The 22,700-nt window shown below is 53.5% G+C and overlaps 1 protein-coding gene across 4 annotated transcripts; it reads left to right on the forward strand.

Moving 5' to 3' along the window:
• Window positions 1-22,663, forward strand: EDC3 (enhancer of mRNA decapping 3). 4 transcript variants are annotated; one of them, XM_039557478.1, is made up of 7 exons: window positions 1-76; window positions 3,462-3,665; window positions 4,872-5,185; window positions 8,935-9,270; window positions 15,998-16,151; window positions 17,547-17,764; window positions 19,446-19,943. In XM_039557478.1, exons 2-7 carry the CDS (start codon window positions 3,502-3,504, stop codon window positions 19,778-19,780), a joined length of 1,521 nt encoding a protein of 506 aa, XP_039413412.1. In that variant the 5' UTR covers window positions 1-76; window positions 3,462-3,501; the 3' UTR covers window positions 19,781-19,943. The 4 variants fall into 4 exon arrangements, with proteins under 4 accessions (XP_039413412.1, XP_039413413.1, XP_039413414.1 ...); XM_039557479.1 differs by having other exon boundaries at window positions 14-76; window positions 3,484-3,665; XM_039557480.1 differs by having other exon boundaries at window positions 30-76; window positions 3,487-3,665.
• Window positions 22,664-22,700: the final 37 nt, after the last annotated feature.

Below are 22,700 nucleotides of genomic sequence, written 5' to 3' on the forward strand. Positions count from 1 at the left end.
CCGGAAGTGGCGCCAGGCCGAGCGTCGCTGAGGCGGAGGGGCCGCGCTGAGGCGGGAGCGGCGGCGGCGGCGGCGGGTGAGGGCCACGGGGGAAACGGGGGGTCCCGGCCCGGCGCCCCGGGAGTTCGGAGGGAGCGGGCTGGGCCGGCATGGCGCCATCGCAGGGGGCTGAGCCTCTCCTGGGCTCCCGTGAAGCGCGGCCGCGGCGCCAGGCCCTGCTCGGCCTGAACGGGCCGTGGTGGGGAGGTGGGGCCGGGGGAGCCGCGGAGGGTGGGAGGCCTGTGGGGCGCCTGTGTTTAACTTGGGGTCCCCACGCTTACCTGAGGGGGCTCTGTGTTTACCTATGGGGGCCGTACTTATTTACGGGGGGCCTGTGTTTACCTGTGGGGCTCCCTGTGTTTACCTGTTGGGGGACCTATGTGTACCTGTGGAGATGCCCTGTGTTTATCCATGGGGGGGGGGGGTGTCTGTGTTTATCCATGGGGGCGGGTCTGTGTTTATCCATGGGGGGGGGGGTGTGTCTGTGTTTATCCATGGGGGGGAGGGTCTGTGTTTATCCATGGGGGGGGGGTGTCTGTGTTTATCCATGGGGAGGGTCTGTGTTTATCCATGGGGAGGGTCTGTGTTTATCCATGTGGGGGAGGGTCTGTGTTTATCCATGGGAGGGTCTGTGTTTATCCATGGGGGGGGGGAGGGGTCTGTGTTATCCCATGGGGAGGGGGGTCTGTGTTTATCCATGGGGGAGGTCTGTGTTTATCCATGGGGGGGGGGTCTGTGTTTATCCATGGGGGGGGGGTCTGTGTTTATCCATGGGGGGGGAGGGTCTGTGTTTATCCATGGGGGGGAGGTCTGTGTTTATCCATGGGGGGGGGGTGTCTGTGTTTATCCATGGGGGGGAGGGTCTGTGTTTATCCATGGGGGAGGGGGGTCTGTGTTTATCCATGGGGGAGGGGGGTCTGTGTTTATTCCATGGGGGGGAGGGTCTGTGTTTATCCATGGGGGGGTCTGTGTTATCCATGGGGGGGGTCTGTGTTATCCATGGGGGGGGGTCTGTGTTTATCCATGGGGGGGAGGGTCTGTGTTTATCCATGGGGGGGGGGGGTCTGTGTTTATCCATGGGGGGGAGGGGGGAGGGTCTGTGTTTATCCATGGGGGGGGGGGGTCTGTGTTTATCATGGGGGGGAGGGTCTGTGTTTATCCATGGGGGGGAGGGTCTGTGTTTATCCATGGGGGGGGTCTGTGTTTATCCATGGGGGGGGGGGTCTGTGTTTATCCATGGGGGGGAGGGTCTGTGTTTATCCATGGGGGGGGGGGTCTGTGTTTATCCATGGGGGGGGGGGTCTGTGTTTATCCATGGGGGGGAGGGTCTGTGTTTATCCATGGGGGAGGGGGGTCTGTGTTTATCCATGGGGAGGGGGTCTGTGTTTATCCATGGGGGGGAGGGTCTGTGTTTATCCATGGGGAGGGGGTCTTGTTTATCCATGGGGGGGAGGGTCTGTGTATCCATGTGGGGGGGGGTCTGTGTTTATCCATGGGGGGGGGGGGTCTGTGTTATCCATGGGGGGGTCTGTGTTTATCCATGGGGAGGGTCTGTGTTTATCCATGAGGGGGGGGGGGTGTCTGTGTTTATCCATGGGGGGGGGGGGTGTCTGTGTTTATCCCATGGGGGGGGTGGTCTGTGTTTATCCATGGGGAGGGGGTCTGTGTTTATCCATGGGGGGGAGGGTCTGTGTTTATCCATGGGGGGGGGGGGTCTGTGTTTATCCATGGGGGGGGGGGCGGGTCTGTGTTATCCATGGGGGGGGGGGGTCTGTGTTTATCCATGGGGGGGGGGGGCTGTGTTTATCCATGGGGAGGGGGTCTGTGTTTATCCATGGGGAGGGTCTGTGTTTGCCTATGGTGGGAGCTCTGTGTTTACCTATTGGGGATCCCCTTTTTACCTTGGGGGGCCCATGTGTTTACCCTTTGGGGTGTGTACCTATGTGGGGGCTTGCATTTACCTGTGGGAGCTCCACGTGTTTACCTGTGGGATGCCCTGTGTTTTCCTGCAGGATCAGGCTGGACACAGCCCCCCTCTGATCCAACCCTGGGATAGTTTCATTGATATTTGCACTCAAACATAGATTTATTGGGGTTTTGTTTTTTTTTTTTTTCTCAAAGGCAGCTCTTATTTTTAGAAAGAATCTGTGGAAGGTGGGGATGTGTGCTGAGCTCTTTCACGCGTTTCCTAAGGGAGATTAAAAAGAAAACAGGAAAGGGAATGAAGTTTCAGTTTTCCTGTGGATACCCAGGGATGTGTTATCTGTGTTTTGAGAGTGCTTTTTATCAGCCATCTCCTTGGAATGCAGACATTGTCATCATGGGTTAATACAAACACACATCCACAGGAAGGAGAGGAGGCTGCTCTTGATGGATTTATGGCTTAGTGACCGAATTTCGTGTTTTCTTCCCTTTGAAGCATCCCCTGTTTTCATTCCTGTGAAAGTTGGGGGAAGTGAGATTTTTTTTTTTCCCCTCATCCAGGTTTGTTTTTTTTCCTTGCATCTATTTCCAAGAGGCTTGGCTTGCAGAGAATCCAACTGCCTCTCCCAGAAACGTGATTTATATGTGGATGTTGTTCTCCCTGGGCTGTCTCCTGTGTTTCTTTGTGCTGCTCACAGTAAATATCAAACATTCCCCCTCTTTGATTGCAGCATGAAAGGCAAATCTGTACATTTAGGAGCTTGTCACAGCTCTCGCTCTCTGTGATGCTCGTGAGCCTGTCACTAGGAAATCTCAGATCAAAGGAGCTGTTTAACTGCTTCCAGGAGCGTTGGAAACATGTGTCTAAACAAATTGGAGTCTTTCCTCCCTGATTCTGACAGAACTCGAGTGCTGGGAAGGAGAGCAACTATCTCTTAATTAATTGATCTAATTGTGGCAGTGATGCTAACCCTGCCTCTGCAGAGCGTGGACGCTTTTGTCCTGGACTCCAGTGTTTGGGATTTTCCCCCCTTCTGTGTTTCTCTGTTCCTTTAGAGGTGTTGGCTGGGGTTCCCCTCCCGCCCTGTGTCTCTGTTCCCTGAAAGGTTTTGGTTTTCATTTGCACGTGCAGAGATCGTTCCTCTCACTGCTGAATATTCACTGGAGCTGTTCTGCCCCGGCGTCCATATGCCCAAACTAAATTCCCAGTTTGAAATCCCAGGGAGAACATCCGCAGGCAGGACGCAGTGCTAAATATTTCTCTTGGAAGCATCAGCCTTGAACTCAGTCAGACAAAGATCTGCTGCTCAATGGGAAAGGCAAAGGCCCATCCAGGGATTTCCACTCCCGCTGGGATCGGTGGTGTCCGTAGGGATGTTATTTCCTCCCCACAAAGCGGAGAGGAGCTGACAAAGCCGCAGCCTGGGAGGGAGCCAGGGCTGTGGGCCGGGGGTGCGCTGATGCTGATTCAGGTTGTCACTTTGTGCATCTTGTTACAGCCAGGCCTGTGTCTCTTCACAGCAGCTCCGTGCCAGAAATATGGCTACGGACTGGCTGGGCAGCATCGTGTCAATTAACTGTGGAGAGAGCTTGGGAGTCTACCAAGGCCGAGTGTCTGCTGTGGATCAGGTCAGCCAGACCATCTCCCTGACGCGGCCCTTCCACAACGGGGTCAAATGCCTCGTGCCAGAAGTCACCTTCAGGTTAGTGCCTGCCTTTTCTCCCCCTGCCTTGTCCCATGCAAGGGCTGGGGGTGCTTTGGATGGGGGTTTTTATTCCCTCAGACGTGACCTCTTTGCCCTAAATTTCCTTGCTGCTGCTGAGTGCCTCTGGTGTTTGTGTTAGTTTGTGTGCAGGAGATTAATTCCTGGCTCGGATCCTGGAGTTGGAGGCGGGTAGCTCAGGCTCGGGGGTTATTTGGGGGTCAGACTGCGTGTATATATACACAAATATATATTTATCTATTATTGTGTGTGTACAGTCTGTTGTTGGGGTTTTAGGGGGCTGAAATACTTTTTTAAAGCTTTGCCCTCTCAGCAGTTCTTTCCCACCGGCAACTCTGTGCTTAAAAAATAGAAATAAGAGTCACTCATCACTGGACATTTTCCTGTTCCCTGGAATGTTGTCGTGAAGGCTCTGAGTCACTCATTTTTCAATAAGATTGACTCCACAAAGTCAATACTCTTAATTTATTTGTTTTCCCTTGGATTTTCAAGAGAGACAGTGAGGGAGGACAACAGCCACGTCCTTCCAGGGGATGTGTGGAAGTCTCTCTGCTTTCATATCCCACTTGAACAAACGCTGAGTCAGAACTAGAAGAGCCTAATTCCTGATGTATTTCTTGCAGTCAGTGCAAATGGAGGTCTTTATAATCACTCCTTTGTTTCCTTTTGGCTTGTGCCCAGTGCTAGATTAGGTTTCTTTATCCTTTTTTTCTGTGGAAGTGGGAAGTACCGTCCTTGTCTGAGCATGAACTGCACTTGTCTGAGGGTAGCTGTCTGCAGAAACGGATTAAAAGTAACAGCAGCCTCAAGGCTGAGAGCAATTAATTAGCTAGAAACTGTTAAATTAATGCAGATTTCTGCAAAGGTCTGGGCCAGTTGCTTCCATTTTTTGCTCGACTGATTCCTGTTTCAGCTGGAGACAGAACCTTTCAAACAAAATCCAGGTGCAGTGTAGGAATACTGGTTATTTTGAAGATTTGCCATTTCAGTTTAACATTTTGCTGCCTGTGGAAACGCCCTGTGTGTTTGAGTATTAAAATCCTTCTATTCCCTTGTTCCTATTGATAATGGCATCGGAACAGTCCCACTGGACAACGCTGGATGTTTTTCCTCGCGATTTTTTTTTTTTTTTGCCAGGGTGTGTGCTAAATTCCTGACTGTGGGGTTTTCTTGTGCTGCTTTTAGGGCAGGTGACATTACTGAGCTGAAGATTCTGGAGATCCCGGGGCCGGGGGACAGCAGACAATGTGGGGACTTGCAGCAGATGGAAATGGGAATCCCCGGGGTCGGGTGCCAGGTGGGGCCCAGCCAGAATGGCACTGGGAAAGTCCTAAAGAAGCCAATGTCCAGCAGTGCCCCACAGAACATCCCGAGGAGGACAGATGTGAAGAGCCAGGACATTGTCATCTCCCCACAGCAGCAGTGCTCCAAGAGCTACATGGATCGACACATGGAAACGCTGACCCAGTCCAAAGGCTTCCGTCGGAGGCACAATTCCTGTGAGTATGGGGACATCCCAGAGCTTTCCTGCTCCAGCATCTTCCCTTCTTCAGCAAGAGCTTTGCCAGCAGGGCTGGAAACTTCCCCTGTGCCACCTGTGTGTTATTCTGACACATTTTTCTGTCTGCATAGACAATGTCTAATGCCAAAGATTTCTTCAGTTTGCTGTCTTTCCTATTCGAAGATTGCCCAGCTTCCAGCCTTTTCCTCTGAAAGGAGCTGCAAGCAAACTGCAATATTATCAAGCTTTTCTATTTAAGGCTTGAGTACCATAACCTATTACAGCAGCACCCCATACAGAATTACAAATGGGTTCTGGCTGTGTTGTTGAAAATACAGATTAATGAGGGTGATGTAGGATACAGTCAGAGCATCCCAAAGTGAAACAGCCATTACTTTTATTTCTCTTGATAAAAATCTTCAAAACTGGGCCAAACCTGCCTTTGTTCACTTTTTTTTCCTCAGAGCTATCTTCCTTTGCAGATCTTCATAATCCAACTCCTGAAATGTCAGTGTGTGTCCAGCACATTTCCATGACTTCACTGTTGAAGCCTCAGTATGCATCCCTCGTAATTCCATGACTTTGTTTTTTCCCTCCTTGCAGTCAGAAAAGAAACAACCCGAGGTGGGCCAGGCCAGTTAAACAGGTCTAAGGCTGTGGTTTTGGGGAGAAATTCCTAGACCTCTGGAATTCTTTCTCACCCACCGACAGCTGGGTTATTTTCACCCCTTTCAGGGTGTTTGGCAGATCTGGGGTGAGCAGAGAGTGCTTCAATCCACAAACAGCTCGTGTTGGATTCACATGAGCACAGCAGGTCACTTTTACAGCCTTTGAGGCAGGTTGAGCGAGGTCCTTGGTGTGGATTATTAGCTTGGGTTTCTTTTGGGATGAAGGAGGTGCAGAAATGGTGTAAAATGTGTGTATTTGGAGCGTAGGGTAAGTGCTGTGTGAGTTTTGGGAGGGGGATGGAGTTGGGCCTGGCTTTGTGCAGGTGGTGGGTGCAGGAGTCCAGGGAAGAGTGGGCTGAGATGTCATCCAGAACTTCAGTCCTACAGCTGGAAGTCGACCTCTTGTTGGCCTCTAGCGTGCCAAGTCAGGGCCAGAATTCCCCTTTGGAGCACTGGTGTGCCAGGAATCAATAAACAACAAACACCAGCGCAGGTTTCCCAACAATGGCTCCAGTGCTGTGCTGGCAGCGGGCTCGTCGTGCCAGGGCTGGCCGCAAACACTCCCACAGGGATCTCTCAGGAAGGCAGCCAGCTCGCTGGAGACTGTGTTTGCTTGCGTGCTGTACGTGAAAGGGTTTTTATTCCTCAGAAACAAAAAAAGCCCGGGAAGGATTGTTTATCTTGTGAGGGAGGTGCTTTTCTGTGCGCCTGAGGAGCTGCTCCCCTCAACAAGCTCCATGCAGGGCAGAGGCGCTGGAAGTTGTGATCCAAAAGCAGCTGGAATAGGAGATCTGACTTTGCTTTCCTCCCCTTGCCCTTTTTTTTGGCTCTCCTCTTTCCCCTGAGCAGAACCAGCTGTCATTTTTCCTGTCTCGAAGGCAGTGCTTGAAGAGGAACAACTCCTAACTTTGCTCCCAGCTCTCGGGAGGCCTGTGCCATGTTCTGTGCTGCCTCCGTTGGGGGGCTGTGGGGCAGGCAGGGCAGAGCTGTGGGGTCAGCAGTATTCCAGAGCTGGCACCCCTCAGGAGGGATTAGGGAGCTGCCCACCACAGTGCCAGTGGGGCTCATTTTGATGAGGTAGGCTCCTGGCTCCCTTTGTTTGTGGCTGCAGGGAGCTTTCCAGCCATTGTTCTCCAGCTTTTCTGGTGCAGCTCTTTGTTCCATCAGCATTTACACACTGCTCACATCAGCTGCTCCTGTCCTGCTGCACGGCAGTGTCTGGCCCCACATTCTGAGTCTCAGGGCAGCTGAGGGGAGTGTGGAGTTGTTTGCAGAGGGATCTGGCAGGGAGTGTGACAGGAGCAGCTTGAGCTGGCCAAACACTTGACACTGACACAAGGAGCAGGCCTGGTTTGCCTTTGTGGCAGTGCAGGCTCTGGCTTGTTCATCTGAACCCTGAGAGTCCCCGGTTTCTGCTTGACCTGCAGTTCCTGGGTGTTGGGAGAACTCGACCTGTTGTGTTTCCATTCCTCATCTTCCTCCTTCATAGCAGCAGCTGTGGCTGTGATTCCCTCAGCAGTGGCAGTTTAGTTCCAAACCGAGTCCCGTCCCACTTTGGAGTGGTTTAAGTGTCACCTTTGGTTTGGGAACCCTTTATCTGGGACAGAGAGGAAGTTGTTACCAAAAAGCTTTCAAAACTATGCACAGAAATGAGTGTGCCTACTGAAATTATCCTTCCTGGGAAGCCTTACCCTTTTCTCTCTCCTAAACCCTGTTTTGTCACCACAATTCTGGAATTCTGCTGTCTGTCCTTCCGAGACAAATGGTGCATTATCATAGACCCTTCTCACTTGAGAAGGGTGTTTGGGTTTTTTTCTTAATGGGAAATTAATGCAAAGCCTGGAAGATTTAGGATCTTGCTGTGGGGACTGGGAAAGCTTTTGGGTTAGTCATCAACCGGTTCTCCAGAAAAACCAACTCCGACAGTGTCTGAAATGAATCCTTGCTGAGACAATGCATCCCTGACTGGGAATAAACCAAGTTCACATCCTCAGCAAGTCGCCTTTCAGCATGGCTGAAGGTGGACGTGCTGAAACTGGACCTGTCTGCACTTAGAGAGGGGACAGCTGACTTGAGGGGTGCTTGTGGAGTCTGTGCTATTGCAAATCTTTTGGGATGTTTGCTGAGTCTCCTTGGATGGCTTGAAATTCCTTGTTCCTGTGTTATCAAACGGATTCTCTCAAACTCGTTTGTGTGAGTCCCTCACAAAGGGGATTATCTTCAACAACAGGAAATAGTTCAGTAGAGCAAGCAGTTCTGGCTTGAGAACTTACTCCATCTGTTGGACGCTGTAGGTGATTCCTGTAACTGCAGGAATTGGCATGAAATATTTTCTAGTAATTGCAAATGTAACACTGGGAATGACAAATTAATACTGTCTGGACCTGAAGAATAATGGAAGAAATAAGCAACTAAAGGATAAGTTGACCTCGTAATTGTATATTTGGATCAGTTCTTAATCTCCAGCCCTAAGCAGGAGATGTTCATCAGTCTCACTCCAGAGAATTTGGGCTTTCCCAGTGACTTGTGATTGGAAAGAAGTGTCTTCCAACATACAAGGTGATGGATAAGGAGGAGAATGAAACAGGAATGAGAAATCATATCAAGGGTGAGGAAAAAGAGATCCTTTACATTCAGGGTTTGAAGTTCTCCCATAAAGACCATTAATATGGAAGAAAACACCTACAGTAGTTTCTGAAATCTAGGGAAATTCCAGAGAGCGGCTTGTGTCACGCTCCTGTCTGAACACGAGCTCGGGATAGGAGAGCTCCTGGGTCACAGCTGATAACCTTGGTGCTGATGTGACACTGGCTGGGGTTAAATAAAACGTGGAGAAGCAGCTCCTTTGCTGCCGTGGACAAGCTTGTTTTTGTAACCTTGCTGGTGGGAAGTCCCCAGAAGTCTCTTTGCTGCTGCTCTTGTTCTGTTCTCTGCTGGCTCAGCTGAGCATGAGTAAAGCCAGGGATGAGCTCCATGAGCTCCCTTGAGCAAGGGCACTGTAAGGAGGAGCTCCCCTCTCCCCCAAAATTTGCTTTTTCCGTTTAGGACACGCTCTCAACTTGCTTTTCTTTTGGCTTAGGGTCGTCCAGCAGCCGCCACCCGAACCAGGTGACCCCAAAGAAGAGTGGGCTGAAGAACGGGCAGATGAAGAGCAAGGACGACGAGTGCTTTGGGGACGACATCGACGAAATCCCAGACACTGATTTTGATTTCGAGGGCAACCTGGCCCTTTTTGACAAGGCAGCTGTGTTTGAAGAGATCGAGACTTACGAGAGGAGGAGCGGCACCCGCTCCCGAGGGACCCCTAATGAGAAACCCGCTCGCTACCGGCACGACGAGAACATCCTGGAGTCAGAGCCCATCGTCTACAGAAGGATTGTGGTACCCCAGAACCCTCACAAGGAATTCTGCACGGGTATGCCACCTCCCTTCCTCATAAGGACCCAAACTGCTGCTTTTTGGGGGGGGCACACACGGTGGATTTTTGCTCCAAGGGGTGTCTGTCAGCTTAATGTGGTCCAAGCAAGGGCAGTGTTCACGTAAGGTTGGATTTGTGAGTCTACACAGAGCCTTTATTTGCAGTGTTTCTGAGATAACAAATACTCAGAGAGGCCAGCAAGGTAAGGGTTGCTCCAGTAGGGAACAAAGCTGATGGTTGGGAACTGAATAAGAGGTGTTTGAATCCTTGCTTGGATTTCAGTAGCCTGGTGAACCCACGTGGACTTGATTGCTGGCTCTGCAGAGGGATGGAGGGATGGTCTCAGGATTTGTGCTTTCATGGTTTCGGGAGATTTTCTGTGCTTCTGGCACTCTTTGGGTCGTAGTTCTCCCTTTCTGCGTGGGTTTAAGTACAGTTCATGTAAAAAGAACTGATGGCACATTTAGCTCCAAATTCCAGGTAACTGTAGCCTCCTTGGGATATCTTGCCTTTGATTTTTAAGCACTTGCAAAATGTAGGAGTGAAGGAAATCTGGCATTCCAGGAACGTTTCTTTTCCACATCAGAATAAACTCAGATTTCAGCTCTTCTTGCAGGGACTCAAACCAACTGATATCCTGGTGGCCTGAGCAGAAGTGTGAGCAGCTCCTTGGGCTGTCATTCATCCTCTGCCTGGAAACTCCATCTGGGGTGTGAAACGCTTCAGGGGAAGAAGCTGATGGATTTGTAATGATCTGCTGCTTTTCAGTTTTGAAAAGTCCTTTTTTTTTTAGTGGCTCTGGGATATGACAATGTCCTAGTTCTCCATTTCTGTCATTCCTATTGTTCTGTTCTGCTCTCGAGTGAGAGGAAAACACAGTGGGTTGTAGCAGCTCAGTGTTGTGTTTCCAAGGATCCTCAAGGAAAAGTGAGAGAAACGTGCAGTGAGACTTTCCTCCACTGCTTTGTCTTTCACAATTTTAAGACTTCCTGAGGCAGCAGTGAGAGTTCAGTATTAATGGTGCTTTTTTCTGCTTAATTTAACCTCTTGCTTTCTAAATCTCCCCAAGCTTTCAGCATCTCTGTGGAAGAAGCTGCGCTGATTGCCCGTGTGCTGTGGGAATAAGCACCTCTTCATTTTCTGTGTGATTTCCTATCTATTTTGTGGTTTTTTTCAAATTTCTTCCTTGTCAATCCATCTTCCAGCTGGCTTGTTTGAGAGGAGATGGGGCCTCTGTGGATGTCTGGTCTGAAACAAAAGCTAAGCCACTGTTGGCAGCCAGTCTGAGCAGGATGGCTGGTAGGGGATTCTAGCAGTAGAATTCCTGGGAGGAAAACTGCCATGCAATGAGCAGCAGTGAGTAAATCCAGGCATGAAAACACAATCCTGTTTGCTGCATTCCATCGTCCTTCCCTCTGGGATCCTGGTTGTGCTGAGGGGAGCCCGGCGAAAGGAAAAGTGTCTTGTTTTGCCCTTGGCAGGGCTGCCCAGGGAGGGTGGTCAGCGACTCCCCTCGGGCCTTGCAGGGTCTCGCTGGCCTCATTAGCTGCTGTTGGCTGATTGGTGTCCCCTGGGCATTGTAGGTTTGTTTGGAAGAAAGGCTGGCGTGTCACACCGGGGGCAGTGCCCGTCGGCCGCCTGCGCCGAGCCGGGCACGTCCACAGGCCCGGCAGTGAGGAGAGAGGTGTCCAGGGATGTTTCCCACAGAGGGTGCCTGCCTTTGTGGCCACTGAGGAAGTCTCCTCTTGCCTAGGGAGTGCTGCTGGCCGTCCAGCAGAGGCTCTGGTAAACAGCTGTAGCTTGCCCGCTGTCCCTGGCAGCCAGAGGGACATTGTGCCTGGAGTAATGATGGACTTCTCGTGGAAAGAAACCCACCCCAATCCCTTTGTTTAGCAGCTGGAAGGAGGGTGCTGAGCTCTAGGCAGCCTGCCTCTTAGCAGCTCAAAGAGCAGCTGCTATGATTAAATGAGTGCCAAGAGCTCCAAAAGCCTTGATTTTGGATGTGTCTGTGGCAGGATTCTCCCTCCAGAGTTTGTTCTCCCAAGGAAAGCTCTCCTTGCAAAAAGCACTTCCTAGTTCTGACAAAGCACTTCTTTCTGCTATTTTTTTTTTACCCTGGGCCAGTCTGAGAGGTGATTGTGTTAATAGAGCCCTGACTGAGACAGAGATTCTCTGCTGCAACAGCACAAAACTGGTGCTGGAGATCGGCAGGGAGGTAATATCCAGCTCTTGTCACTGTGGGATCCCTGTCTCTGGATCAATGCCTGCTTTTTGATGCCATGGAGGCAGGGAATAACCAGGATGGTGCAGAGGTAAAACTGAGCTGCTGATGTCAGTTTTGAGTCAGTCTTCTGAGTTCCCCAAAAGACTCATCTGCAGGACTTCCAGCCTGGGATTTTATTGCTGACTGGAGTGAGTTGGAATGTGTAGGATGAACACTTCTGTCCACTGGGATGCTTTGCTGAGAGCCGGTTTTGTGGAGCCAGGCTGTCAGGAAGGCACAACCCTGTGGTTTGGAAGTAAGCAGGGAATGAAGAAGGTGGGAATCTGTTTCAGCCAGAAGTGAAAACCTGGAGCTAATGGAGCTCACCGGGTCTTTGGCTGTGGCTGAGCTGAGTCCACCCCTGGGACTCCACATGTGAATCCCTCCTAAACACACCATTAGTCTTCACTGTTTTGGGCTGACTGCTGTTGGTCTCTTTATTTACTGAGAAATGTAATTGTTTAGTAAAAACTGCCTCTCTGGAAAGGCTGATTTTTGCACGAGGTGTGAGCTGCCTTTTTCTACTTCCAGAGCTGTGCAGCTGGAGAATTTAAATTGTGTTGGCTCAGGTCTGTCTCTGTTCGTTCTGTTGGCACTACAGCTCCTGTGTTTGAACATCTCTGTGTTTTGAGGCCGGGTCCTTTAGCAAAGCCAACGTTCTGCAGGAGTGTTGGGGCTCAGAGGAGTTTGCAGCAGGGTCTGTCCTTCAAACAGCCCTTCTTCTTCACAATAAGGAGATGGTGGAAGAAAACAGGAGCAGGCAGAGCTTTGTGCCAGGATCAGAGCTCAGAACCAAGGCTGGGTGTGTTCTGTGAGGTGATGCCAAGAGTGTGGCTGTTCCTTTGGAGTGCCCTGTCCTTGACTGACTTTTCTCCTCTCTGCAGCTTTTAGCTCTTAGGTGGCTGGATGAGTGCCCTGTGTATATGGAATGTGTGAAGTGTTCTGGGCTGGCTTGAGGAGAGTGCAAATGAAGTTCTCTTTAGCCATCCACAGGAGCAAACAAAGTGGTCATGGGGCAGAGTCCCTTTGTCCCTCTGGCAGTTCTTTGCTCAGCTGGAGGGAATTGTGCACTAATGCTGGGGGAGGCTCCCACTGGAAGGTCAGCCAGAACTCCCGCAGGATTTGCCGTAATTAAAAATAATGATGATTAACAAAAGCAGCCCTTAAGGTTGTGGAGAAAATCACTGGTGTTTGAGGGGCAGCAAATGTGTTCTGCTGAGTCTGCAGGCAGGTGGTTCCAGCTTTGCAACCGGCAGAAGGCAGCAGGGAATGTCCCGTGTGCCTGGTGTGGATGAGAGTTACGGAGCGTGTGGGACTGCCACACCGTAAGGCTCTGGGACCTGGGGTTATTCCTTGCCAAAGGAGAGAGTTAACGATGCTAGGACAGCTTGCAGGAGATCCTGAGTCTAATTCTATCTGACCCCTTCCTGTGCCTTGCCTGGGTTTATTTTAGCAGAGAACTGGAGCTGGAGAGATGCAGCAATAGCCAAGGGAAGAGATGGGACTCAACCCCTTAGCACTGAGCTCCTCTAGCATCAACCCTCTCCTTTTTCCCTGCCACTGCAAGCTTGGGAAGCATTTGGGCATCCCAGCAGCATTACAGGGCTTGTTGGTAGAAAACCTCATAATTATTTAGCTTTTGGAGAGTTAGCTCAGCCCTTCTGCTGGCACAGGCCGTTTTTATCCACCCAGTGTCACTCTTTGTGTCACAAAACTGTTTAGTCTATATCTGCCTTGTGGGTTGGTGTTTTTTTTCTTTTCCCAGACAGCTGTAAAATACATTTATTTAATATTAAAAGGCCTGGGCTAATTTATTTTATTGCCTTCATTAGCAAACAATAAAGATGCCCTGTCCAACCCAAACATAATTAAAGTTGGCAGGGCTTCCGTTTTGTGGCAGTGGTGTTATTGTTTGTGGGTTTACACGTCGCCTCCTTGATTGCTCTCTGCCAGAGTTTATTTAACTCCCTGGGCCTGCTTTTGATGAGCCAGTCTGACTGGTTGGACCTTGCGTGAGGGCGAAGAAGGGAAGTTCTCTTGGTGTTTCAGCCTGCCCCTGAGAGGGAGCAATTAGGACAGACTGGCGTGCTAAATGCCAGTTCATCACTGCCTCCCAGTAACCCCCTCACATTAACCCACTGGTGGCAGCCAGCCCGTGGCAAATACGGTTTTCCTAAAGCTGCTGGTTGAGGGAAGGATGTGGATGGGGATGGAGAAGATCTGTGCTAAATTGGGTGCATACAGAGTGTAGATTGTCCATCTAGTTTGGGGAGTTGGTGCAGAATTGAAGCAGGGGATTTGGGGGTGGTTCAGATGCAGCAAAAGTAGAGTTCGGGAGCTGCCTTTTTTGGGGTTAGCAGATGATGTTGGGAGAGATCCTGACCTCGGGTCACTCATTCCAGATCTTCCCTGAAGCTTGAAAAACAAGATGCAGTGGCAGAGCCATGAATGGGAGCGTGGCAGAGCGGGGCTTGCGTGACTCTGGCGTGCGGGCCCGGGGCAGGGCGTGCCCGCTGGGACAGCCCCGCCGTTATTACTGCTTGGGCTGCAGTGCTCAGGGCTGCTATCAGCACTCGGGGATGACTGATAACAGGATGGCTGCTGGCCTGGCCCGGGAGCCTGGGAGCGGAGGTGACCTCATCGGCGCCTCGCGTGTGGGGTCAAGCGCTGGGACACGTTGGGCCCTCTCTGTCTGCGAAGGCCCCGCCCGTGAGGCCAGGAATGAAGTGCAGGAGGATGCAGCAGTGTCTGCTCTGCTGCATTTTGCTGTCACCCTGCAGGAACACCTCTGGGCCCACTGTGAAAACCCCGGGGTGTGCAAAACCCCCCCGTTTCCGCCAGAGCTTGACTTGGTGATCGGTGACTGGGGCGCCCTGGGGAAGTACAGCAGCGCACGTCATTCCTCACAGCTCTGATCCACACTGCTCTTCTCATTTGCATGCGGCCCTTGCTCGTTAGAGCTGGTTCTCGTCACGTTTGCTGTGTGCAGAGGAGCCCAAGCCCACGAGTAACGGCCGTGTTTCCTCCCGGGGCGGGCGTGCGAGCGGTGCCTGTTCCCCTCGGAGCCTTTCCACCGGGCCATGTCACCCTCCCACGGCTCTCCCCCAGCAGCACAGCACGGGCAGCCCCAGCCCAGCTAGGCTGCCAGGGGCACCCCGGGGGCTGCTGTCACCCCCAGTTCAGAGGCAGAGGGGCTGGGGGGAGCGTGAGGGTGACCCAGGGCTGCTGAGCACGGGGGAAGCTGAGAGGAGAGGAGCTGGTGCAGGGACCGAGTTCACGCTTTTTGACCTGATGTTTGCTGTAGCAGGCACTGCTTTTAATCCTGGACCTTTTTGCTCCGTGGTGCCTGACTCCTGTGCACCTCCTCTGCCTGTCCCAGAGTGGGAGCTGGCCGCCGGGCTCAGCTGGGATTCCTTGTGTAGCTGAGAGCTTCTCCTGCTGCAGCTGTGCTCCAGCTCTGGCCATCCCATAAGGGAAGGGAATTAATCTGTGCTGCTGCTTAGCTGGGAGGTAGCTAAGGACACCCAGGCCTTGCAGGATGCTTCAAGAGAAGAACAGAGTATGTTCTGATTCCACGTAGTGACAATCCTAAACACAGTGAAGGGCTGTCTTTGGAGAAAAGTTAGAATGAAGAGGCTGGTTGCTGTGGCTGGAGGCACTCTGGGATGTGTTGTTTGGATTAGATATCAGGAGGGAATCCTTCCCTGGGTGGGTGGGGAGGCCCTGGCACAGGGTGCCCAGAGAAGCTGTGGCTACCCCTGGATCCCTGGCAGTGTCCAAGGCCAGGCTGGACAGTTCTCAGCACTTCACAAAACCTCTCTTGTTTCTTTTCTCTTGATCCAAATGCTGGAGCATTTCCCAGCTCGCTAGCCCAGGCTCTCCAAAGCACCTGGGAAGTGTTTTTCTGCCGAGTTTGTTCTTTGATCATTTCCCTGCTGCTTCGGTGTGCCGTGATCCAGCTGTTGTGTCTGGAGCAGCCCTTCTGGCATGGGAACACCTACCAGCAGACGTGGGATGTCTTGTTTTGCTGTGGTCTCTGGGATCGTGGGGACCAGTGTCGGGAAGCGTAACACATCCAAGCTTTTTGGTGGGAAATCCACTTCACAGCTGCTCTCCTGACTTTCACAGTGCTCAGGAGTACTTTGTGGTGGGTTAAAGCACTGCTGGCCTGGAGACCAGTAACGAAAAGCCTGATATCCCATCTGTAAGTCACAAAAGCCTTCTCACTCCATGTGTTGCTAAAATTGCCTGCTGAATTTTTGTGGAAGTGTTATTTTAAGCCAGCAGTTGTGTTTAGCTGTCTCTGCTTCACTGAGAATAATTTGGATTCCTTTGATGGCCTCGGAAGGAGCGTGGGTGAAGCAAAGCCTTGGTAACAGCTAACAAGCCTTTTTGCTGCCGCTATTTCTGGGTCTCTGATCGTCCCCATTTGTGCCTCCCTCCCCTGTTTCTGACCCCTAGACTCGGGGCTGGTGGTCCCCAGCGTGTCCTACGAGCTGCACAAGAAGCTGCTGTCGGTGGCCGAGAAGCACGGGCTGACCCTGGAGCGGAGGCTGGAGATGACAGGGGTGTGTGCCAGCCAGATGGCCCTGAGCCTCCTCGGGGGGCCCAACAGGTACCAGAGGTGCCTCTGGGGGGAGGGAGGGGGCTCACAAGGCCCTCTCAGGTCACTGCTGCCAAAGGGCTTCCTTTTGGCTGCTGCACCCTGTGAGTGCCCCTTGTCTCACAGACAAAGCAGAGGTGAGATGTTCCTGCCCCTCTCTGGGAGCTTTTCAGGGAGCTGAGCTTCGCACAGGTGCTGCCTGAGGGGGGTGAAGGCGCTGCAGAACACGTAATGAGCTCGTCCTTTCAGCCCCTGAATGAGCCTTCCCTCTGCTGTCTTGGCACTTTACAATCTCACCACGTCAATAAAAGCAGGAGGCAGCCCACGGAAACAAAGCGCCGCGTGGATTTTTGCAAGGCTAGCTCAGCTTTGAGGCGTCTGCAGCTCACCTGAGCACATCCTGCTCCTTGGAGGGCTGTTTGCAGCAGCCCCGGAGTGCACTCGGTGCTTTCTGCAGGAGCATTCGTGCTGACTCTTACCGAGCTCTGCTCCCTGCCTGCGCTTCCGTAGCTGCCCATGTGGGCAGGAACTGCACCTGTATTTTTGTGGTGTTCATAGCTGCTCCATATTAATTGCTCTCGAAATGAAAGGTGGTAACCCTGCAGTCTCCGTCTGCTTATTCAGGAGCACTTTACCAGGACCCGATCACTTGATGGAGAGCACTAAGGGGTGACACACAGGCAGCTGAAATTCCTGATGGCTTCCAGGCCAACTGAACTTTATCGTGCGGTTGATGAAGCTTAGGGAGTAGAAATGATTTTTCTTCATTTTTAGTTGTGACTCTTCTGATGAGGAAGCTCACCCCAGATTTTTAGCTTTCTTTTACAGTCAGAGATCTTGGGACCTTGTGCTCTCAGCTGTGGGTACAGGGAAGTCTTGAAGGGAAGGAGAAGGTTGGAGCAACCTTCAAGTATCTGAAGGGGCCTGTGAGGAAACTAGAGAGGGACCCATCATCAGGAACTTAAAAAGGGGAAATTTAGGTTAAATATGTGGAAGAAATTCTTCCCTATGGGGATGGGGAGGCCCTGGCACAGGGTGCCCAGAGCAGCTGTGGCTGCCCCTGGATCCCTGGCACTGCCCAAGGCCAGGCTGGACATTGGGGCTTGGAGCACCCTGGTCCTCTGGAAGGTGTCCCTGCCCATGTCAGGGGTGGAACTGGATGACCTTTAGGGTCCTTTCAACCCAAACCAGTCTGTGATTCTCTGAACCTGCAAGCGGAGCAGCATCAGCACCACAAAAGGATGTGGGTTGCTTCTCGAGAGCGATGGCAGATTTGCAGAACACCTGGCAATTTGCATCTTACTGATTTTTTTTTTTTTTTTTTTTTAAATTTTTTTTTTCTTCTCACGCAGGAAGAAGGTAAGAGACTTTGGGGTTAACTCACAGTCCCTTTTGCCTGTGTTTCAGACTGAACCCCAAGAACGTGCACCAGCGGCCCACGGTCGCGCTGCTGTGCGGCCCCCACGTGAAGGGGGCCCAGGGCATCAGCTGCGGCCGGCACCTGTCCAACCACGATGTCCACGTCATCCTCTTCCTCCCCAACTTCGTCAAGATGCTGGAGTCCATCACCAACGAGCTGAACCTTTTCAGCAAGACACAAGGCCAGCAGGTGTCCAGCGTCAAAGGTGAGTGGCCGAGGAGGCCTGGGTTCTCCGGGGAGGAGGGCTGGCTTCTCCAGCACGGCTTCCCGCTGCCTGCCCGCTCCCCTGGCACCATCTAGTGGCACTGGCACGCCTGGGTGGCTGCCCGGAGGCTGCAGGGACAGCAGGCACTCAGAGCCACAACAGAGGAGCAGTTGTGCTGCCGCAGATGTTTCCGGTGGGAACAAATCCGGAAGAGCTGCCGTATGGAACTGTTCTTGTAGGATAAGGGGCTGCCTTGTTCAGCATGTTGGAACTGGGAGGGAATGAGTGTCCAGCTGCTGTTGCAAAGCAGCAGCCAGCTCTGCTGAGCCACTTCCAGCAGCTGTCAGGATTCCCATCTCGGTATTCCCTAGGATAAATAGCTCCTGTGAGAGTGCTGGCTTCTGCTTGGCATTTCACCAGTCGTTTTCTAACCTGCTTCATTTAAACTTCTGGGGAGAAACAAACCTGGCAGTTAGGGCTGTGCTCTGCTGCCAGAGCTGCTTGCCTACTATAAAACATTCTAAAAGGTTGGAACAGGTTTTCCAGAGCAGCTGTGCCTGCCCCTGGATCCCTGGAAGTGTTCCAGGCCAGGTTGGACGGGGCTTGGAGCAACCTGGGATAGCGGGAGGCATCCCTGCCCATGGCAGGGGGTGGAATGAGATGAACTTTCAGGTCCCTTCTAACCCAAACCATTCCATGATTTTGCACCAAGGACTTTGTGGTCCAGCGGGTGAGGGGATGCAGCGGGTGAGGGGGATGCAGAGGGTGAGGGGATGCAGAGGGTGAGGGGATGCAGCAGGTGAGGGGGATGCAGCAGGTGAGGGGGATGCAGCGGGTGAGGGGATGCAGAGGGTGAGGGGGATGCAGCAGGTGAGGGGGATGCAGCGGGTGAGGGGATGCAGCGGGTGAGGGGATGCAGCGGGTGAGGGGGATGCAGCGGGTGAGGGGATGCAGCAGGTGAGGGGGATGCAGCAGGTGAGGGGGATGCAGCGGGTGAGGGATGCAGAGGGTGAGGGGGATGCAGCAGGTGAGGGGATGCAGCGGGTGAGGGGATGCAGCGGGTGAGGGGGATGCAGCGGGTGAGGGGATGCAGCGGGTGAGGGGGATGCAGCGGGTGAGGGGATGCAGCAGGTGAGGGGGATGCAGCAGGTGAGGGGATGCAGAGGGTGAGGGGGATGCAGCGGGTGAGGGGATGCAGCGGGTGAGGGGATGCAGAGGGTGAGGGGATGCAGCGGGTGAGGGGATGCAGCGGGTGAGGGGATCCAGCGGGTGAGGGGATGCAGCGGGTGAGGGGATGCAGCAGGTGAGAGCCACAGAGCTCAGTGGGGCAGGCAGCAGTGCAGCACAGTTGCTGTGTTCCAGAAAACCAGCTGTATTTTCACCTTGTGGAATAGAAAATGGTCCTTTGTGATGGAAAGAGAGCCCCGCTGCTCCCCTGGACTGCCTGGCCTGGTGAGCTCAGTGGCACTGGGGCTGCTCCCGTGCTGGCCACTGAGGGAGGTTCTGGCCCCAGAGTGCTGCAGAGCTGTTCAGTGTTGGTCTGTTTGGGGGAAGGATGACCAGGACAGGAGGCAAGGCCGGGCTGTGCAGCGAGAGTGGAGGCCAAACCCCGCATGTGCTGGCAGTGCAGCCTCAGCCGGGGGTTGCAGCTGGTTCTGAGCCGTGTCTGTGTTTCTTTCAGACCTCCCAGACACCCCCGTTGACCTAGTGATCAACTGCCTGGATTGTCACGAAAATGCCTTTCTGAGAGACCAGCCGTGGTACAAAGCCGTGGTGGACTGGGCCAACCAGAACCGGGCCCCCGTGCTGAGCATAGACCCCCCCATCAGCGAGATGGAGCTGGGCATCGACGCCAAGTGGTCGCTGGCCCTGGGGCTACCGCTGCCGCTGGGCGAGCGTGCGGGCCGCGTGTACCTCTGTGACATTGGCATCCCCCAGAAGGTCTTTCAGGAGGTGGGCATCAACTACCACTCGCCCTTTGGCTGCAAATTCGTCATCCCCCTGCACTCCACTTAGAGCCCGTGCAGCCCCCCCGGCTCTGAAGGGAGAGGGGAGGAGCTCTGTGAAACCAAGCTGTCCAGTGGGTCCCGGCTGGACGCCTCGTGACGCCTTAACAAGGATGTGAAGTTCTGGAGGGTTCGCCTTCCAGAGGAAACGCTGTGTATTTAATAAGAAAAAATAGAATAATCGTAAAATGAAGCAAAAAAAAAAAAAACCCCAAACAAAACAAAAAAAAATAAGGAGGAAGAGAATGTTCCTGCGAAGCCGTTTTCATTCTCTCGTGCCGTGGGATGAAGGAGCGTGCAGGACGATGGTGTCTGTCCCCGGCGAAGGTGGCTGCTGCTGCCCAGCCCTGGCTGGCATGTGGTACAAAAAAGGGTGGTTTGACGCTTTGAGATGTGTTTCTGGTCCTAAAATTGGATATTCCCAGCAAGGACATCCTGGTGGGAACAGCACCCCTTGATTGTGTAGAAATCCCTTTTGTTGAGGGGAAATCTCGTTCGGTTCCGATGTTGTTTTTGACTGCCCCGTCCCCTGTTTTGTGTTCCGGAAGGCAGTTGTAGCTCCCTCTCCTTCCCAGCCCCTCACGGAGAGGGTTCCCTGTTTGGAAAGCTTGTGGCAGGAGCCAGAGGCTCACACATGCTCTGGGAACGCCGATGTCCCTCCTCAGCTGGGCCTTATTTCGTACATACTGTTGGCTTTTCTTTGTTTGCTTCGTGGGTGAAGCCCAGGTCTGTGGGATGGAGGCCTGGTATGGAAAAGAACTTTTCCAGGATACTCGTGGGGTTTGGGGTTGTTTTCTTTTGTTTTTTCTTTGTCTGGCCCAGCGAGTGGCTGAACCAGGGACGGGGGAGTGAAGCAGGGCAGGGTTGCTCTGGGTTTGTTGGACAGTGCATGGTGCAGGGGGTATTTGGGGTGAGTTCCCCCGTCCTTCCAGTATCCCTGCAGCATTCGGTATGGTTTGGGAAGTAGCTCACGGATCTGTTCATTCCGTTTGGAATCCAAGCCTGCGTGCAGGTGGGCTTGTGTGCGTGCTGGGAATCGGCCTGAGGAGGGGCTGGTTCCTGTTTGCTGGCAGGAGAGGGCGTGGGGAGAGCTGCTGTGCTCCTGGAGGGCTGTGGCAGGGGTCCTGGGTGGAATTTCCGTAGGAAACCTGCTCTGGTGCTGAGTGCTGTCCCGTGCCCTGCCAGAAGTGTTGGATTATCCTTTCCTGTGCTCGTCGTGTTGGCCTTGGTGCAGTGCCTGGAGCAGGGGCGAGCTGAGGAACCACCAGCTGGCTTTGGGGATCAGCCTGGGCCCCACCGAGCTGGCTCTGTGTGCCCTGGAGGGCTTTGTGCCCCGCAGCCGAGCCACGGAGCGCTCCCGCAGCAGGAGGTGCTGGAAGGCCGAGCTGCTCCTTGGGAGGAGCTGGGAGTGTGGCAGTGCTGGGAGCTCTGCTGCTCCTCTCACACCTTTCCCCCCCCCGGGCTCCTGCAGGCACCTGCGCCTCGCACAGCCCCTGCTCTGGCACCTGGGAGAGCTCCAGGCGCTGCCTTGTCGAGGGCAGCCGGATCCCTTTGGAGGCTGAAGCACAGGGACCAGTCCAGTGTGGCTCCAATCCCCTTCAGCAGCCCCACGGGCCCGCTGGTGCCCCGAGCTGGGGCTTTAGTCGGGCACTTGTCTTTCCCTTTCCTCTGTTAGGACAAAGGCCAGGGCTCTCAAACGAGGAGGGAAAAGAAGCATTACTGAGTCTGGCCCGGCAGCGTGGAGCGCCGGGGAGGGCCCAGGAGGCTGCTGAGCACGGAGCTCACCCCGAGGTCTCCCCCCTGCACGTTGCCATATCTACCTCAGCAGGACCAGGGCTCTGCCCTGGCTGGCTGCAGCCCTGGTTCCCCTCTGCTGCTCTCGGTAGTGCTGGGGTGGGGCTCAGCCCTCGATCCTGGGGGCAGGGCGGGCTGTGCCCCACGGTGCAGCCCCAGCTGCGGTGGCATGGACCAGCCTGTGGTTCTGACTGGGACAGGACAGCAGCGTGGTGGTCTTTCACAACACAAACACAACGATTCCCTCTGCCTCTCTTGTTTTTTCGGCTGGTGCCTCGGATCTTTTTCCGGGAGCAGCAGCGGGTTGAAAAGGTTGTTGCTGTAGTCAGTGTTAGCTTTAGTCCCCTTATTTTCACTCTCTTTGCTCGAGACACTCAGTAGGAGACTTGCTGTTTCAATTTGTGCTTTCTGCAGGTTTTTCCTGCCCTTTCTGGGTTTGGCTGTTGAACTGTAGCTTGTACACACGGAGCAGGGCAGGAATAGTCCAGGGGTGAAGCTGCCCTGCCTGGAGGGCACAGAAGCAGGTGATGGTGTTTTTGCAGGGATGGGGCTCTGGGAAGCACTGAGGCCCTGCGTGGTGCCAGCCTTGAACTGGTTCCCCACGTTGAAGCAAAAAACGAACAGTGTTGCACACCAGCAGGGTTCACGCCCTGGTGTAGGGAACGGGTGTTCAGGGCACAGCAGGCAGCGCGGCGCTGTGCTCACCGTCTGGGAGATCGGGGTATTTGGCTGTACCTCCCCTCACAGGCAGCTGTTTCTTGAGGAAGCACCGGCTTCACACCCTGGAATGTGAGGTGTCAGCACTTCTGGAGCACTTGGAGACCCAGAAAGGGGTCTGGGTCTCCTCCTCCCCGTCCCCCACGGTGCCAGAGTTAATTCCAAGCGTGGAGCACTGCTGTAGCTGTGTTTGGGATAGCTCCTACGCCCACCTGCCCCAGCACCACAGGAAGGGCCCCCGGGTGCTGCTGTGGGCCCGCACAGGTGGCGAGCGCTGCTGTGGCACTGCTCGGTAACCCCGTTTGTGACCTGATGTTTGTAACGACCAATTCCTGCCACTGCGGGGGAGGATGCCCTGAAATAAAGTGCAACTCTTCATGTGTGCTCTTGTGTGCAGTTTTTATTTGTCTGCTCTCCTC

The sequence above is a fragment of the Corvus cornix genome, chromosome 10, assembly GCF_000738735.6.
Source record: "Corvus cornix cornix isolate S_Up_H32 chromosome 10, ASM73873v5, whole genome shotgun sequence".
NCBI classification, from domain to species: Eukaryota; Metazoa; Chordata; class Aves; order Passeriformes; family Corvidae; genus Corvus; species Corvus cornix.

Bases quoted from the DNA above. Each gene is read 5' to 3' on its own strand.
- EDC3 (XM_039557478.1), top strand. From the start codon at position 3,502: ATGGCTACGGACTGGCTGGGCAGCATCGTGTCAATTAACTGTGGAGAG. The intron at 5,186-8,934 runs GTGAGTATGGGG...CTTTTGGCTTAG, and splicing joins CCGTCGGAGGCACAATTCCT to GGTCGTCCAGCAGCCGCCAC. The intron at 17,765-19,445 runs GTGAGTGGCCGA...TGTTTCTTTCAG, and splicing joins GCAGGTGTCCAGCGTCAAAG to ACCTCCCAGACACCCCCGTT.